Source organism: Carassius gibelio, chromosome A5 (genome assembly GCF_023724105.1).
Source record: "Carassius gibelio isolate Cgi1373 ecotype wild population from Czech Republic chromosome A5, carGib1.2-hapl.c, whole genome shotgun sequence".
Classification (NCBI taxonomy): Eukaryota; Metazoa; Chordata; class Actinopteri; order Cypriniformes; family Cyprinidae; genus Carassius; species Carassius gibelio.
This window is the reverse complement of record NC_068375.1, coordinates 23,632,456-23,651,787: the sequence shown is the minus strand read 5'-3', so window position 1 is coordinate 23,651,787 and position 19,332 is coordinate 23,632,456. Positions and strand designations below refer to the sequence as shown.

General features: G+C 39.5%; 1 protein-coding gene across 5 annotated transcripts; it reads right to left on the bottom strand.

Moving 5' to 3' along the window:
• Window positions 1–144: 144 nt before the first annotated feature.
• Window positions 145–18,552, bottom strand: taf1 (TAF1 RNA polymerase II, TATA box binding protein (TBP)-associated factor). 5 transcript variants are annotated; one of them, XM_052592645.1, is made up of 41 exons: window positions 18,184–18,490; window positions 17,599–17,713; window positions 17,326–17,449; window positions 17,129–17,245; window positions 16,925–17,047; window positions 16,605–16,846; window positions 16,301–16,522; window positions 15,904–16,185; window positions 15,091–15,280; window positions 14,861–14,968; window positions 14,572–14,739; window positions 13,728–13,855; window positions 13,529–13,636; window positions 13,014–13,187; window positions 12,733–12,906; window positions 12,406–12,510; window positions 12,084–12,284; window positions 11,650–11,791; window positions 10,908–11,038; window positions 10,742–10,822; window positions 10,500–10,649; window positions 10,284–10,403; window positions 9,904–10,079; window positions 9,342–9,568; window positions 9,034–9,241; window positions 8,727–8,892; window positions 8,397–8,608; window positions 7,585–7,699; window positions 4,648–4,746; window positions 4,391–4,568; window positions 4,236–4,303; window positions 4,035–4,157; window positions 3,618–3,710; window positions 3,439–3,523; window positions 3,281–3,348; window positions 3,051–3,167; window positions 2,644–2,748; window positions 2,085–2,183; window positions 1,638–1,851; window positions 1,075–1,225; window positions 145–580 (listed from the first exon to the last, which is right to left on the bottom strand). In XM_052592645.1, the coding sequence occupies exons 2-41, from the start codon at window positions 17,710–17,712 to the stop codon at window positions 343–345; spliced, it is 5,946 nt and encodes a 1,981-aa protein (XP_052448605.1). In that variant the 5' UTR covers window position 17,713; window positions 18,184–18,490; the 3' UTR covers window positions 145–342. The 5 variants fall into 5 exon arrangements, with proteins under 5 accessions (XP_052448605.1, XP_052448609.1, XP_052448606.1 ...); XM_052592649.1 differs by having other exon boundaries at window positions 7,591–7,699; XM_052592646.1 differs by having other exon boundaries at window positions 15,091–15,277.
• Window positions 18,553–19,332: the final 780 nt, after the last annotated feature.

The following is a 19,332-nucleotide window of genomic DNA, read 5'->3' as shown; positions in this document are numbered from 1 at the left end:
GGATTTCTGCCATATATATTTCATGTCAGCTGCCAAGATGAACTACCAAGATTTGAGTTCAAAGAAAAAAATGGATTATTGTTAACAAAAAAGGAGTAAGACTAGCAGGTGGGTTGAAAAAAAAACAATCACAATGTGCTAATGTCAGATTCATACAAATTTATTTCTCGCATTCCTTATCACAAATGTTTCTGGAGTCCCTCAAACAGGATCAATACGTCATATAAAAATAATAAGTAAAACACAACCAGAAGAGCGGGACGAAATATACAGTTATGTGCAACACCGTGATAACCACCAGGACATTTACACACAGTGTGACAGAAGAGGAAGAAGCAGATGTTAGTTGTCAGAATCCAGGTCACTGTCTCCACCAACAGATCGGAATTCTTCACTGTCCTCCTCATCATCACTGAGCTGTGCCTGTGTGAGAACACTAGGACCTCTTCTCCTGTCCTCCTCCTCCTCCTCCTCTTCCTCTTCACTTATCCCGTACCCCTCCTCTCCATCTTGTTCTCCTGTCCTGGGGCTGGACACATGTCTCTGCATCTGGCTGTCTCCATCATCATAGCTGCCGTAGCTATAGCACACAGGAAGTACAAGTGAAAGTGAAAACAGAGAAGACATGGCATTTAATTAAATAAAAGAGCCTACTTGGTTGGTCTTTACAACAGTAATTCAAACCAATTTGTGAGATTATCATCTTGTTGCTATGAAATGCTTTAGAAACATAAATTAATCTATTATCAATCACGTCACTGAGCATGACAGTATGGAGCATGACTAGAAAATAGCTGATCGAGGGCATTACCAATATGCCCCAGAAAATAGCATAGGACTACATATTAGGAAGTACTATAAATCATGTAAATAATGTCAACAAAATTATTCACTAAAGTTGTCGAGGTACAAGACGAACATTATTATTATTATCTCGTGTAGTAGGCTACTGAACAATAATGACTCTAGAATCCTGCAGTTACTGAGAACAGTAGCATATCTAGAAGAGTGATGCAAAACCAAGACTTTATTTGAAATGACATCGGTTTTACTCGAACAAGAATGCATTCTGACCTGACGTTACTGTCCTCCATGTGCATTACCGCATCAGGTCCCTCCCCCTCGTAAGACATCATACTCTCTTCCTGCTCTAGTCCAATCCGGGTGCTCTCCTGAAGCCCCAGTTCAGCATCACTGTCACTGCCACTCTCTGACAGTTGGATAGCTTCAATGAAGAGTAAAGTCAGTATTACACATACAGCTATTATATCCCATGAATACTTGTATACACACACAAACACACATACACAAGTTTGTTTTTGTTAAAAGTGGGGACATCCCATAGGCGTAATGTTTTTTTTACTGTACAAACTGTATATTCTATCGCCCTTTACCAACCCTACACCTAACCCTAACCCTCACAGGAAACTTTGTGCATTTTTACTTTCTCAGAAAAACTCATTCTGTATGATTTATAAGCGTTTTGAAAAATGGGGACATGGGTTATGTCCTCATAAGTCACCCTCTCCTTGTAATACCTGTGTCATACCCATGTCATTATACAGTGTTGAGTTGTGTCCTGATATGTCACAAAAACAAGAACACACACACACACACAGGAGTACACACAGACTCACAGGAGAATGGATTATCGCCTTCCTCCTCACTGGCGTCGTCTTCTGCATCTGACATCAGCAGATCCTGGTAGAGCACACTGGCCTGTGCTGGCCGGCGTGAGCGTTCATCATCATCCTCCTCCTCCTCATCCCTATGCATACGCCTCTGTGGCCGCATGAGGAGCTCGTCTTCATCATCCTCCTCGTCTTCATCATCCAGATCACCCTCTTCAGCCTAGAAGAACAAACAACACTCAAATCTCTGACACTGACACATTCAGCTGAACCACAGCCTTTTGACTTTTGCTTTGAGTTAATACTATATTATTGCTTAACGCATATTTTAATTTTGTTCACAATAATGAGTTCCTTAAAATCAAACAATAAGGAGAAAAAGGTGACTGATGTTCTCATGTTAAAGACCCCTGGATTAATGAATTCATTTTCTTTTTCCCACAAGAGAATTACCGGAGCAGGTGTTTTAGGTTTGCCATCGTCATCTTCCTCAAATCCTTCAATGTCCACATCAGACTCGTCCTCGCCCATTCGGCCTCTGCCGTGACGACCCTTAGGAACGTACACACAAAAACAAAGTTAGGGAAGTGAAGTGACACACAGAAGGAGAGGACCAATCAGAAAACACATGCAGTAGAGGATGGACAAATGCAGGGATGGTTCCTGAAAGAAGCATTTCAGCTAGATACCTTTCAAATGTCACTATATTGTTTTGTTCTTTGCTAGTAAGAGACTCAATTTGAAAGAAACTTGACAGATTCTGAATTTAGCTCAATAGAGACCAGTTATAAAATGCACCCTAAACATCCTTTAATAACTGATGGAGATGGGTTAATCAAGCAGCACACAGAATTCATCACAGACTCCATCACGGTACAGGGGTGGGTAACCACACAGATGGATGGTGGGTGGGAGGACATATCTAAAGGGGTAAAGCAAGCCAGCCAATAAAATGAATGATAAAATGGATGGACAGAGAAATAGATGAATGCAGAGAGGGAGAGAGGAATACCTGCCCCCCTCTTTTCTCAGGGGTGGGAGGGATTAGCGTAGCCTCAGCTAACAGACTAGAGTCTGCCTGTAAACTCACAGACACACTGTTCTCACACACATCAGGCTGAAAGAAAGAAAGGGAAGCAAAGACAAAGTAATAAAAAAAAGAAAATAAATAAAAGAAAGAGCCCCAGACACAGAAAGACAAATAGGTTGAAGGAAGGAAGGAGAAAAAGACAGGAACAGTGAGGAAATGTGAATCAGACCGCTGTGCAGTACAGAACGTTTGGATTATGCACAAGAGAAATACAAGCCTTCTGTTCGATTTCTGGCAGAATCTCTTATGCTGACATGCTTCATTTCACCTGTTAGAAACTACACTGGAGACACCTGAGATCATGCCCTCAGTGTGATCTGTGTGTGTACCTGTGGCGTGTACGGTCCAGGGGTCAAGGGGTCGAAACTCTCAAGGTCTGCAGCATCCAGAGCAGCTTCTTTAGCAGTACAGATGTCCTTTTCCAGTTGAGTCAGGTGTTCGTCATACTAAAAGACAGATACACATTCAACTTCTCAAACGCAAGTTAAACAATAAACATGAAAACAGCAAAGAGCTCCCTTGATCCATCACTCACACACACACACACACACACACGTACCTCTGCTAAAGTCTGCTTGCAGACATTCACGATTTCCAGAGCTGTTTTGGTATAAGGACTATCAGGCCCTAAGAAAAATAAGAATATACAAAAGTAAAATCACAATTTTAGTCATGATGAAACAACATTTTCATAACTAAAACACTCCTGTTTCTCACCATTGTAATTGACACTGTTGGTGTGAATGAGGCCGACATCAGAAAGAAACACCTCTCGGTTCTGATACTTGTGCTTGGAGATGTTCTACACACAAAAAAGCAAACAAAACGTTCAGAAACCCTTAAATAAATCACATCTTAACTGAAGTTTCTTGCGTCCACACACAGATCCTCCTGACCTTACGGAGTGTGTCCAGATCCATGGGGTTGATGATGACTTTATAATAATCCGGAACAAATTTCTTGTTAACAGGATGATGGAAGGGCCAGGACTAGAGAAAGAGAGATGTTAACTAATTAAGAAGAGCAATTCACTTCATTTTTTAATTAGGGAGTTATTATTGTATAACTTTAGCTTGTGGTGAATGGGTTTGTTATCTGTGCACTTGTTATTCCATGCAAACAACAACAAAAAATCCATTACAGAAATTAGAAAAAAAAAGAATAAAATAAAATAAGTTAATATCATCCAAACTGATTTGCCATTAATTAATAACACTAGACAGACATTAAATATGAATGATTAAAAGAAGAGGAAATTAGTCCTCTAATGCTTAAATTCAAGGAAATATATAATGATTAAGAACATAACTCACGTCAGGTATGACCATCATCTTCTGTGTGACAATGTTGTCGAGGATGAAGGAGAAAGCGACCTGATCATCATCATCCAGAAGGGGATTAATGGCTTTCTCTAAACGAACCAAACGCTCCTCTTTCTGCAAAGAGAGTAACAAGAATTACTCCTAAATCTTCCTGCGAGTATGTCCGTGTCCTAGTAAAAGATTTACATCTACCTCTTTGAGTTTCTCATCACACAGACTCAGCATTGCTTGACTGACAAGGGTTAAAGGATGCTTTGCACCTGAAAACGCATATAAAGACAGATCATGGCTACGTCTCTTTACCTGAATAAAGAAATCTAGATCCTATATGAGTTACGTGAAAGTACCATTGTACGTAGCACTGTTTTTGAAGATGAGTTCGACACTCTCTCTGAACTCTTCTCGTGAAGGGTACATGCGCTTGCGAACATTTTCCCGCAGCGTCTGCAGGTCCATCGGCCGTGTGATGATCTTGTAATAATCCTTCACCAGTTTGCTGTTCACAGGTGTGTGAAACGGGTATGTCTGAGAGGCAAACACCATATTCACTCATCGTCTCAGAGCAGTTTTCCATCTCTAGTAAAGATGAATGAATGTGTCTTACGTTAGGAAGGTCCCTCATGTCATTAATGATGCTCTCCAGTACTGAAGAGAGGGTGACCATGGGATCTGTCCTTCTGCGATGGATGGACTTATGAGGACGCTGAGAGAAAGGCAGAGAAGTCAAATAAATGGCCATGGCACACTGAGAAGCTGCCATATGTTGATTACTTAAACATGGTCTATAGCAGGGGTGTCAAACTTATTTCCTGAAGGGATGGAGCATGTGCCCCAGTAAAATCTGCTGTGCCCCAGGACAGTCTAAAGTTTGTGTTTTAATTTACTTTATTTGTCAGTGTATTCATTTAAACTGATAATCCTGGAATTAAGAAATTAATCTATATCCAACTACCGAATCAACGCTTGTAAAGGCAACACAGTTTAACTGCATGAGAGCAGAAATCCATGCCCATGCATGTATGTGTGTTTAACTGCAACACGCAGCCTTTCAAGCAGAAGTGTCGGCATGCAGTTGAGGTGGGCTAAAACAAAATTATGAAACTCGAAGTGGGCTGGTATGCGCCGGTATGCTGTAGCAGCACGTTTATACTTTAGCGTACCCTGAATTTTTTTTTTATTATTGTTCCGGGCAAGTGTTGTGACAAAATCATTCTCGCATGCTGCCCTCACAATTTCCACCAAGGGGGATCCCGCCGCCCCAAACGCAATTTTCCTCGTGCATCAGGAGTACAGGCAGTTTTGTATTTCCACTCCAAGCACTGGACGAAACTAAAGTGTTTGTAAATTCTATGAACTTATTTTGATTTCTTCGGTCTAGAATGAAAAAATCTGAGCATATCACACGGGTCCTCCGGGCTTTCCATTTCCATTTCGAATTGATTTTAAAGTAGTATTATAAAACAAGTGGAGTCTGCTTTTAGCTGTTCTGCCACACATAGTTGGAACCAGTTTCCAGAAGAGATCAGATGTGCTCCAGCACATGTGCACTAGCCACATTTAAATCCAGACTCAAGACACATCTGTTTCTCTGTGCATTTGCTGAATGAGCACTGTAATATATGACCGATTCCAAGGTATGTATCCTTTTTTTATTCTAAACAGTTGTAAAACATTTTTATTGTTATTTTATTGATTTTAGTTTTTCCTTTATTTATGAAATGTGCTATATCAATATCTTTGCCTTGCCTATTACTTAATTTTCTAGCTCTTATTTAAGTCACAACAGAAAACAGTTGGCATTAACTATGGGTGCCGTGTGGTAATTACCTAGTGACTAAATTGACTATACTCTAATTTTGTTTGTTTCAGTGAGTTTCAAACATGCAGTTAAATTGACACCAAAAATGTATAGCTAAGTTTGTATAGCCTAGTTCATTGTGTTGTACACTTATTGCTAGAGATGTTCCGATACCCTTTTTCTCTTCCCGATACCGATTCCGATACCTGGGCTCAGGGTATCGGCCGATACCGAGTACTGATCCGATACCTGGGTGTATATCTGTATATACAGCTGTATATACTACTAGCCCTGTGTAAATTGCTAGAATTTTTTTATGGTGTGCTTCAGACAGATCCCTCAATAAAACATGAACAAATACATGGTGAACTACTGTATTTATTACAGTATTTTTATTATCTAACATGAATTTGACAGTATTATTTATTTTCTTATGCAAAAAAGAACTTCAAATGCAGCCAAAAATCTAACACCGCAAACTAAAAAAGGTATTTAAGTTTTACAATATAACTGTATAAAAAAACTGCAACAAATAAGTCTAGGAATATAAAAAAAGATCTATTAATCAGATAATCTCTAACAAGTAAAAAACAAGTAAAAAACAAGCAACCATCTAGGCATAATTATTATTATTATAGAGATGTATTATTATTACTGTAGGCTACAACAGTAGCTTTATATATTGTCAATTTACTCATGTAAACCAAACATTTATTTTAATGGGCTGCCATGAAGATCTTTGAGTGTCTGTGTTTATGATATGACAGTATTCTCAAATGAAACGGTAAATTCTCATGAAGTGACGGTTTATGCGTTCGTGTCCTCATGACACACAGCAGAGACTACAAAACAGCGAGCTCTCGCGCATCTGTGCCAGTCACCCACAGAGATGTAGATTTTGCGGGAGTAATATTTAAATAGTATTTTGCAGTTTAATATTCACAGACACTAGTATATATTCGGCTACTGTCTGGAGCCCTGCGTTTTGACTTACACGGAAGCGACTGAACGCAGTTGCCGGTACTGAATATACTCGAGAGTCTGTAACTACCGGTACTACAGAGACATACTGCTAACCACTGATCTATAATATAGTAGCGGCTTCACTGTCTTTTGGCAGTTTAGAATGTGATGAGTGATCCAGTCATATATAGATAAGGGCTGCTAACGCGTTTTCATTTCTTCTTCGCTGCTCTAAACAGGGGTTGCTTGTGGCAACACAGCACAACTTCCTGTGTTTTCAATGCATTTTGAGCAGCGAAGAAGAACCGTGCAGCGGTTAGGCAAAGCTTGCGGTCATAACTAGGTCTTTTTTAAGAAAATGGTATCGGATCGGTATATGGGTTCATGTACTCGCCGATGCCGATGCCAGAATTTGTTGTGGTATCGGAGATATTTCCGATACTAGTATCGGAATCGGAACAACTCTACTTATTGCATGCAACTGGCTTTCAAGAAAGAAAAGTGATATGAGTAATGTGGGTCTGTGCCCCAGTAGGGCTTTATGTGTAGCAACACCCCTGGCTGGAGCCCTGCAGAATTTAGATTCAACCCTAATTATACACCCCTGATCCAACTAATCAAGTTCTTCAGGCTTATTTGAAAACTACATGGGATGTGTGTTGAAGAAGGGTTGGAACAAAACTCTGAAGGACCCCGGCCCTCCAGGAATTGAGTTTGACACCCCTGGTCTATAGGGACCAGTAAATGACTACGGTACAAGAACAAACACTTAAAACATACTCTTACATTGAGGTAGTCACAGTGCACCGTTGTCCCCACACGTCTCTTCTTTTTAGGAGGAAGCTGCTGTTTGGGGAACTTCAGAACCAGAGATTTCCTCCGCACTTCATCAGCACTAGAAACATGTTAATTACGGATTAATATTCCTAACAACACTTCAAATCCTAAAACATTTTAGCAAATGAGCATACAAATGATTTAAACAGCTGACAAAACTTTTAAGACGGTGATTTACAATGTGACAAGCCATGCATTACATTACCAACAAACATCTTAAACAGTATTTTGGTAGTTACAAATAGTAATATATAGTTAATTTATACATTATTAAGCATAAGTATATGTATTTTAAATTAATTTGTTTATTTTTATTATTATTTTGAATTACATGTAAAGTTTTCATTTTAGTTATTTACAGCCACAGTGCTTTTGTAATTTTTATTAGTTATATAATTTATTCATTATATAAATATATACCTTTACTCTGTATTTCAGTTTCAGTTGTATTTTAGTTAAGTTTTGCCTGGGCAACACTTCTAATCTTTGTTTTTTTTTTACGTTTACATTTTTTATTTGATGTTTATATATTTTTTCAGCTTCGATAAAAAAAAATATTTCGATAAAAAAAAAATACTTTTTATTATTAATAATTAACTTTAACACTGACCATGGACCTATTTTAAAAGCCAGTGAAGGTCAAAGATGGTTAAGAGAAACATGTTATAAATGGCACGTACACTTTCAAGTAAACTATACATTTTGAACCTCCTGTTCATATTTTGGCATTGATTATCCATATCCGTTTGTTTTACCTCTCAATGAGCTGCTTTCCAAGCACAATCTTGGTTCCTTCCACTTTGATAAGTTCTTCATTGTCATTGTGGATCACAGTCTTCTCGAGCTCCTCTTCCTGCTCCTCTGTCATTGCCACCGGATTAGAGGGCGGGGCATTGGTTTGGTAGTACAATGGGCAGAACTTATTGGTCCTCATATGACCAATAGCACCACAAGCTCCACATTTCAGCTGTGGACACCAAAAACATTTGAATCAGTCTATGAAGGAAAATATCATGCGTTGATTTCATTTACAGGAGGACACTTTCAGAAGCTGTGAGAAACAAGGATCATTTCTAATTTTGCACCTTCAGGTCTGGTCGTTCTTTGGCCTTCTTCGCCTTTTTCTCAGGCGGACCTTTAAATTTATCTTTCTCCTGGTTTCGTTTGAGGCGCCGCAGCTGCTCCTGAATTCTTCGCCGTTCCTTTCTCATCTCCTCCCTGTGCTGCTCATCACACAATGCAAACTTGCGACTGCAGACACATAGACATGATTTTTATGATTATTTTACCTTTTTAAATAAAATACTATATTATCTATTAGTGTGTACTCGTATCAACTATTAAACTTATGGTTTTACAGTAAGTCCACTGAGTAGGCAAATAGACACTTACATGAAATCATCATCCTTAGTGGTACGTATCCGCAAGTAAGCGTCAATAACAGACGGTTTGCGAACGGTCTCACAGCGCACATACTCTTTGCCATCCTCATCACGGAAGGTGCGATAAATTTTCAACCTTCGCCCTGTTGCTGAAGAGTTCAGGCTAGTGACAGAGGAAGCGTCATCATCTTTGTGAGAGCTGGTGGAAAGGGCACTTGCTACAATGCACAAACAGATCCGGAGTTATTAGATACAGAGACAGACAACAATCTGGGTACTGCCAAGCTCGATTTCACACACACACACACACACACGTACAGCCTTTGCGTCTTTCTTTACGGCCTCTCTCTCTCTCATTGTCCTCTCCCATCAGCATCCGCTGCAGTTCTTTTCTCTCCTCTTCTTCTCTCTCTCTGCTCAGCTGAGAGCTGGTCTTCTTATTCTGCAGCATGTTCTCAATGTTCTTGCCCATCTCCTCAAAATCACTGTCCTCCGCTGAGCTGCTGTCGGTGTCCGTCGACAACACCTCTGTGGACTCCAATACTCTGAAACACAAAAATACACACAACGACTCGTTTTACATACACAAGAGCATTTTAACATTAATCAAAACGGTCATATTCATTTTATGTAGCCATTTTGATAACCTAACTGGTATAACCAGAGCTACTGCTAAATTTCCAGTGATACCGTCGACCTGAATACTATTTCAACTGAACCGAGCTGGACGATGACAGCCCTGTTCAGTTGCTTTGTCACAATCTGTATTGTTAAAAGCAGTTTATAAATAAAGGTGACTTGACTTCTGCAAAACATTTTTTGAGTGTGACTGTGCAGAATGAAAAGCAGAGAACTCTGCTCGTTTCTCTCAGGCTCTCACTTGTTCTGCAGGTCAAAGATCCTCTGGCACTCCTCTTTGTAACGTTCCTGATGTTCTGCTACAGAGAATCGAGACCCGCGAGCGAATTTACTCATAGGCCCCTCCCCTGAACGAGCCTGTTCAGTCGACATGGTCCTCACAACATCGATCACCTCCCAACGGGACAGTTTCTTTATCTAAATACACACATACATATTATAGCATTAAGAGGATTTTACCACCAATAAACATTCAAATCATAAGAGATAAAGTTAATAATATTGAAAAAAAAAAATGAAAAAACAACCACCAAAAACACACAGCACCTTCTCAGATAACTATAAAGTGATTAGTTTATTCAGAGGCGGTATCTTTGAGTAGTTTGTTAGTTTTAGCGTCACCTCTTCCTCAGGAACTCCAAACTTGCGGAGCAACTGTTTGGCATTTTTGAGGGACAAACGTCTCAGATCCGCATCAGTCCCTGTCACTGTCTTTTTCACTGGCTGGGGCTCTCGATCATCCTGAGAAAAAAAAAACAGGAAACACATTGTTTCAAATGAGGGTGTGTGAAACATTTAATTGCTAGAAGCTGTGCTAAATGGTCAGAAAGCATGTACCTTCTGCTGTGTAGGTTTGTTAGGGATTTTAACATACGAGAATCCTTCTCCACATCCAGTGGGGTCAGCGACCCCTGTGACCTCCAGGAGACACTTCCCCTTCATGGCTGCAATGAACGCCCGAGTTGTGTTCCATGGGGCAGTGCGTACCTGATCATACCACATGAATGAAATCGAACCATATAAAACTGACTAACTCCATCACAAATACAGTATTCAAATGTACTCATTAACCCTCTGACCTCATCATCAATCTTCATCTGGAATTCCTCTTCATTCTCTTCCTCGGGTGCAAAAAAAGACTTCTCACCATAACCAGCATCCTGGGAGAGAGAACAGTGTTCATTAGCTGGCGTGGATCTGGAAGAAAATCATGCACATAGAGATATGGAGCTTGCATGTGCAAACCTTTAGTCTCTGCTCTGCCACCAGCATGCTGTAGTACGCACAACACTGCTCTGGAGAGACCATCGCTCTGATCTCCTCTTCAGTAGGAAGCCGAAAATCAGGTTTTAGCACCCACCAGTTAGAATCCATTCCTGAAAGATGTGCATGAAACAGCTTCAGTACAGGACAGAGGAGAGAAGTCTAACTGGACCTCCACACTTGTTTCTTTCTCGCATGGTGCTACAGATAGAAACATTAACAATGCCATTATCAAGGGTTACCAGACTCTGATACCCAAATCCAGAACAAAACTTATTATCCAGACTAAATTTCTTTCTCTCTAACTAGTTTTATCAGTAGTATCACACAAACTGTATCGGTTATACATGAATTGCAGACTCGCATGGTGCTTTTGACATTCAGTGTTTATGCTGCAGACCTTTATGCTTGGATTCATGTCATTCTGTGTGGACCTGGGAACAAGTGTGTGTGAAAGAAGGATAAGGAAGAATTATGTCCTTATCAGAACTGTCTGTTCCTGTCCTACCTTCCCAGTACCAAGAAACATACTTCCTGCATCTGTCAATTCTCCTTTCTGACAAAACACACTTTTTTTTGGAGTTTGACTTCCTGTTCTATATTCCTTACACATTTAAAACATTTCTTAATGAAATTTTCAGTAGGTAAAGCTCAGCTTGTACTGAAAGTTAGTGTTATTTGATTTAAGATGAATGTGTGTGCATTGTAGAGGGTGTAAGTGCACCTGTGCGTTTAAAGTCAGCACAGAGTTTGAGGCGTTTGCGGATGCTGCTCTCAGAGTGAGAGGGAAAGGCTTTCTTTATGTCCTCCATACGTATACGACGAGGACGATCTTTACTCTTCCAAAACAGACGATAGATGAACACCTACAGAGAGAAAGAAATGACTTAAATATACTCCAATTAAACACCAGAGGCCCTTCAAACAAGATCAGTATTTCAAACTTCTATAGGTGTCCCACAAGGCTCGATGCTACTGTAATTTGCACATTCAACTGAAGATGTAAAATACACCAAGTAGTCGACTTATATTACTATTCTCCTACGTAATCAGCCTTTATATTTTCAAAAATCTACTTATCCATACATTTCTTCTTATGGTACTTGTTAACACACAACTAGAATAAAATAGGGAGGCAGGGATGGGTGCCAGTACTACCTGGAGGAAATCCCGAATGTGTGTGTTGGCTCGTTTAGAGTTGGGTCCTGGCACCTCATAGAGAGGGCACTCCTGACCCACAACAAATATGTCCACAAGCTCTCGGATGAAATAGCCCTGCCTTGTCCGAATAATCAGGAAATCAGTCTCGGGCATCTTATGTAGGTAGATGGGAGCTCTGAACAAGTTATTTTCAAAGGCCTGTGACACACACAAAATTACAACATAATTCATAAGGCATGACAATATAAGGACTTGTTTAAGAAAACAAGCACTTAATGCAGAGTTACAGAATTGGGACAAAAGTGTGTTTGTATGTCACCTGCAGTAGCTGTCCAGGGTGCAGTGATCCCAGGAATGGTGAAGTGTGGCAGTAAACGGTCTCTCCGTACTTACAGTCAGGTGCTCCTGTGTCTTTACCTGGTTTCTACAGATAGAAACATTAACAATGCCATTATCAAGGGTGACCAGACTCTGATACCCAAATCCAGAACAAAACCTATTATCCAGACTAAATTAAAATTCAGATTAATTAGACCCAGAGCTAGATCAAGGCCAAGTCCATCAATGTGTGCTTTTTATCGACCCTCACATTATATGACAAGTCACCATTAAATCTCCCAGTGGTAAGTTTGAATTTGTGACTTACTCTTTTGTAGTTGTTCTTGATTTTGGTCGCCATTCCAACTTGCATGAGAAGGGGAGGATATTCCTCGCTATATTCGGCCAAAATCAGGTCTCCGTCTTTGCCTGTCAGATCCTGAGCTGTGCGCATAAAAAACATGTCCCCTCCACCCGATGCCTGACGTTCCTGTTCTCGCATCTGAGAGAATTTTATATATAACAAGACAAATGAAGAACAAGTGCGAAATTTAATAGGCCAATGTATATTACACACAAACACACACTGAATTCTTTGTTTCAGTCTACCTTAGCCTTCTTCTTGATGTGTTTGAGGAGAGGCTGGGCTGGGTGTGGGCCAGGCTGGGACAGCGCGCCAAATGAGTACTTCTTAAGGGAGGGTCGATGGAACTGCCGTAGTTTCATAGGTCCCATGTGAGTGGGGAAGAAGGGCTGCCTCAACTCAACAGCAGGAATGGAGTGCTGACAAAAGAAATGTTGACAAAAAAAAAAAGAAAAAAAAAAAAAAGAGGCACAGCCAATTAGAAAAGATGATTTCATATTTAAAAAAACATATTAATAATATTAATGGTATTATTTGAGTCAGTTTTATTGGAAAATGGCACAAAAAATCTAATTTTATAAATGGACAGGCATGTACTTGTTTCTGCCCATTTAAGGGTTCCTTCAGACAGACACACATTTATGCAAACACTTTTTTAAGAGGGTCATTCCACAGTGAGCTATGCACATGCCCAGGACATACAGGGACTAAATATTCCAGATCAGGGTCGCCATTCACATCCTTAGTTTAAATGTCCTACCTGGATGATGTTTCCTCCAAAAGTGCCCCTAAGCCCCTGCTGTTTGGGGTAGTAGAACTCATCGTTTGACAGATTCCAAGGATCTTTAATCTCCGGTTGGGACATATTCTAGACAAGAGACACATGACACACATCATCCTCTTTCCATATACTCGCTCTCTCTTCCTTATGCCACATCTTTTCCTCATCTTCCTCTTACCTGTTGAGGTTCATCTTTGATGACACCAGTCTTTCCCAAAAGAATGCGACTTTTTTTCAGTGCTGTCTCTTTCTTGTTTTCTTTGGAGGGTGAATGAGAGGCTCTCTCCTCTTTTTCATCTGGAATCTCTGTAAATACAGATCAAAGTCAAATAATCGGTTCCATGTACACTCGCATATTTTTGGTGTAGAAGAGGAATGAGAGGTTCCTCATGGTTCTGTTAATGGCCCTTTAATCTGAATTAAATCACAGGTTCTCAATCAGAGGTTCTCAACCCCCGGTGCCCACTAGGGACCTTAAGATGACCTAAAGGAATAGTTCACCCAAAAATGAAAATTATATTATCATTTACTCACCCTCAAACTGTTCCAAACCTGTGTAAGTTTATTTCTTCTGCAGAGCAAAAAATAAGATATTTTGAATTACTATGGAAATCACTGGTTACTGTCAATTGTTTTATTACCAACAGTCTTAAATATCTCCTTTTGTGCTCAACAGAAGAAAGACACAATTTTTTGAACAATTTAAGGGGCAGTAACATTGTCAAAACCAGCATAATATATATATATATATATATATATATATATATATATATATATATATATATATATATATATATATATATATATATTTTTTTTTTTTTTTTTTTTAAGTAGCAGAAATGGAGAGTAAAAATATATTTTTATTCTTTATTCTTAATTCTTATCCTGCAAATCATAAAAAAAATAATGTCATGGGGCAATGACTGTTGTTGTAAACAGTAGATGGCCTTGGCCACAAAAAGGTTCAAAACCACTGTTGTAAAGACACAACTGAAGTTAGTATAAAATATTACATATAATACCGAGTATGATATTTTCATCATTGGGGTCAAGAGTAAGAACAGGAGGAGAAGGGAGGCGGTCCATGTTCTGGTCATCCCAGATTATGTTGTCTTCCCAACGTCCATAAACAAGTTCCTCGTTATCAATCGGGAATATGGAGAACCACGGTGTGTCATCCTCATGAGAGACTGTAAGAAAATACAAATACAGTTTGTTCTATTCTGAGACCCAAAGAGTGGATATGCTTCATATTAACCTCACAGGATCTGCCAAACTTTAAACATGACCACAGAACAAACAGGACAGTACCTTGATGATCATGATTATGTTTGTCCCTCTTGGAGCCTGATATGGACGGAGTTTTGGCCAAGGGTGGTGGGGTTGGGGGAACCAACTGAGAGTTACTGCGACTTAGACCTGGAAAACATACATTTATTTCACAGACCAGTCAGCGTGTGTCTATGAATATGTGTTTAATGTGATGCACTGTCAGTGTGACCTTCTCCGTTTTGTGTTGCATTATGGCTATGTTCTCTTACCCTGCTGAGCGTTGTAAGCATTGGCGTTACGGGTCATGCTAGTAGGCAGCCACCCAGCCAGACTAGCACGCTGAGTCTTAGTGCCCTTGTGTTTCACATCCTCTCCATTCCAGATGATGTCATCCTCCCACTGCAGCTGGGTCACCATTAAAAACAACTCATCCTGCTTCGGAGACACATCCTCCTCCTGCTAATACCCACAGACAGACGCACACATAAGATTCATTTAGTTGTAAGTTGTTACTTACTGTGCCTTTAATTTCATTGTGAATTAAAAAAAAGTATACAAAACATTTCTACCCTCCTTATTTTGCAATTCAGAAGTAAGCTATTTTTATTAAATGTGTGAGACACAATTCATTAATAGCTACAGGTAAATACCTAGAGCAAAGTGTACAATGGTAATTTGTGCTACAAACCAGTGTGTTGAAGATTACGATAATAAATTAAAACAACAAGATATAAAACAGCTATAAAAGAGTGGACTTCTTTTAAACAGGTAAAATAACTGGAAGCGAATGAAACCCATGCACATTTAAGTTACAATTGTCTGTATTGCTCTTACAATAAAAATAATGCAGATAAAAATAAAAAAAAGATTATATATTATTATTGTAATTAATATTATTTTTTATGTAGAATTAAATAGAATACTTCTATGTAGTTTTTTTTTTTTCATTTACTTGCCAAGGCTGAGTTTCTAGCTTTCATTTCAGTTTTCTTTCCAATATTTATACTTTATTTCAGCTTTAATTCAAGTCATGAAAACTATTTTTAACTGATTTAAATTCATTCACCAAAAACTACACAGACCTCAGAATGTGCTTCTTGGTGTGGTTCCTGTTCACTGACTGGTTCAGCAGCTGGAGGGTTTGCAGGTTTAGCCTCCGTTTCAGTACTGTCTTGCTTTTGGTCTTCTCGGAGTTTAAACCCATAATAGAAGCCACTGCCATCCTCTGGGACACCAAGCATGTCATACCAAAGCTGTGCTGGTCCATAACGCCATTCAGCCACCCTTGGCCTCACCTCAGACACCTTATCACCTTCACCAGATACTTGCAGGAACTTAGACTCCACCGGAGCCATCATATTTATCTGCAGAGAGACAGACACATAGAAACAGACTGTCTTCTTTCTGATCTCATCATAGCATAGGCCTATTTAATGAAGGGGCCAAGTGGACATGAAATGTTGCATATGTCTGGTTTACCTCATCATCTGACAGACACTGCTCTGGTGGTGGAGGTGGTGCATACTCATAGTCCCATCCTGATTTTTTCAAAGCCCCTGGCTCAAGTGGCTGTGATTCATTGTCACCTGTAGCCACGTCTGAGTGTGGCTCTCTCTGCTTCCGTTTTCGTTTCCTGCGAGCACTTCGCCATACAGACGGCATGTTCTTACCAGGACCAAACAACCGCAAGAACCGCAACACCTAAGCCAAAACATTAATACTCAGCGTGAAACACTGTAATTGATTGGTTAATAATTCATATGAGATAAGGTGTAAAATTCACCCTTCCAGGTCTGAACTCCGGGAACAGCTCTGTGACTCCAGGCAGGGCTTTAGCCGCATCTTTCTGCATAATGCCCGCAAGAGGGAGGGTAAGACACCCTGCCTTTCCCTCTGTCCCTGAACCCTGAGACGGCCGATCACTCTCACTCTCACTGTCTGATGAACTGCTGAAATCAACCTTATCGCCCAAAGATGACGGAGCGATAATGGAAGGTAGGATAATGCCATCACCCTCATCAGTCACTAAAAATGATGAAAAGAAATAAGAACAGCACACACAACATTCAGACTGATTCCTCATCAATCACAAGTCTCATTTACCATTGCTGTTCTGAGTTGGCGTGTCTTCTTTCTTTGCAGGGGTGGGCTGACTAGGGGGAGGGGGAGGCGGCATGAGTTTGGCATCAACATCCTCACAATCAGCATCGTAATCTTCCTCTTCATCTGCATACCAAAATACACATGTCAGCAATGTAGTTGTGCATATGCATCAGTGTGTTTGACACCAGTTGAGCCTGTGTGTACCTGTTCTCCGTGATGGCTGGAGGCTGCCCATTGCCTGTCTGTATTTGCGGGTTTCATCTTCTGCAACTTCACTGATATCGGAGTAATCAACTGCATCGTCTGTGCTCCTTACCCATCCTACATTCACACACACAAATCCTACATTCACACACACAAATCTGTACACATTTAATAAAGCTACAGAAACACAGACACACCCTCTGCATCAGTGTTGCTCTGGTCTTGCTCTTGCTCATCCATGCCATCCTCACTGGCAGTGATCTCTGTAATAAGTGAACCCAAACCCAGAGAGCCCAGACCAGCTAGGTGCTTCTTTGACTCCTGATAGAGAAAAAGAGACAGTACACAACAAGCATATATACAGTATGCAAAATGAGATTTAAAATGCAAATAGATGTGGTTTATTGGCATTTCATAGCAATTTTAGATCATTGATTTCCTGCGTCAAGAGCAGGGATTTGCTCTCTTACCATATCCAGCACACTGTCATCTTCCAGCTGTCCATTCTCATTGATGTTTCCAAACAGAAACCCTGTAAGCTGGAAGGGCCGGTCCTGGTCCTCATCGCTGTCAGAGTCCGACATTCTACACAAATCAACAACAACATATCATTCATCAACCCGCCAAATCAGACTTCATGGATATTATTATTCTGGCACAGTCAGGTATGCAAGTCATTTAGTATTCACTTTTATTAGAACTCCCCTTTTGGGACTCGAACCTGTAGCCTTATGGATTTGACCACAACACCCTCAGATAACTAAACCTAAAACGTTACAGAACAATCTAAAAATAAAGCAAATTCGATTTCTGAACAGCACATCAAGGTAACTCAGTTTATACAGAAATTACTGGAGTAACGGTATACTTAATTTTCCGGTGACAACACAAGAGAATTAAGATTAGCAAAACATGCGCTGCTTCAGTTTTTTTTTTTTTTTTTTTTACTCTCTCACACGCCTCCCTTACAGTTCCACTTTTGTTTTCTTTTACTTTAATGTAAAATTGAAGACACTGTTATGAAATCAGAATTATATTCTTTGAGAGTACGGTACCTGCTCCTCAGTTGCTGTTATCCGACTCGAAGGCCTCTGGATCCTCGGGCTCGATTGAGAATTTGGCCGAAGGAGGATCTTCCTGACCCCGGTCGATTAGCTCTTAGCAGATAGCGAAAAACGAACGCGTGAAAGCATGCGCGCTAGACGTTCGAGATTATTATAGGCAAGTTTCGTTTAATTAATGTGTAGATATAAATAACTCAAACTACTTTGCGTCAACAATGAATGAGCAGCAAGTACTGCTGCTACATGCGCGGGCGCAGCAGATGAGGACGTTTCGATTCTGTTTGTTTTGTTCAGAGCCGATCCGGTTTGTTTGGCTCCCCCTGCAGATCTAAAGATGCAGCTAAGGAAAGGATCATAGATCGCTTAACTAAACTCATTTAACTATAATAAAATAGAACAAAGTAAAAGCAAGACTCCAAGAGGCTCAGAAATAGACCTTTTGAAATGAACTAAAACGATATCATGGAATTACTTGTAGATTATTTTGGAAATAACACAGCAGAATGTTGTCTGTAACAATATTGAATAAATTGTTCTTAGGCAAAAGCCTTCCACTGTATGGATAAAAACATTTTATAGCATTGTTATTTTTAGATCAACTTTCCCTTTAATGACTAAAGTAATGTAATGCAATTGTGCCAACACAGATTGTAGCATTGGTTGGCACAGCAAAAGTTATTGATTAATAATAAAAAAGTAACATTCTTAATATTAACATGCATTATACAATATTTTTATGATTTAAAAAATATTTATTTTGATGAAAAATTCAGAATTAATTATTCTTATATTACATATTCCAACTAGGGATATTGCGGTTTTAGATTTTCTTGTTGCGATTAATTGCTCATGCCTTTATCACGGTGTACGGTATTATCAAGGTACTGCAATTAAGTTTCAAAAAGTGGTCATTATACAGTATAACAGTTTAAATAACCTTTTTATAACAAAATAACTTAACATTTAAATACAATAAAGCAATACAGAAAAATATCTAAAGTTAAAAGTTTTACAAAGATTAAAGACCAATAGGTATCACTTTACAATAAGACCTCTTTAGTTAATCTCAGTTTATGCATTAACATTAACAATGAGCAATAGCTACATTTGCTACAGAGGTTATTAATCTTTGTTTAAAAA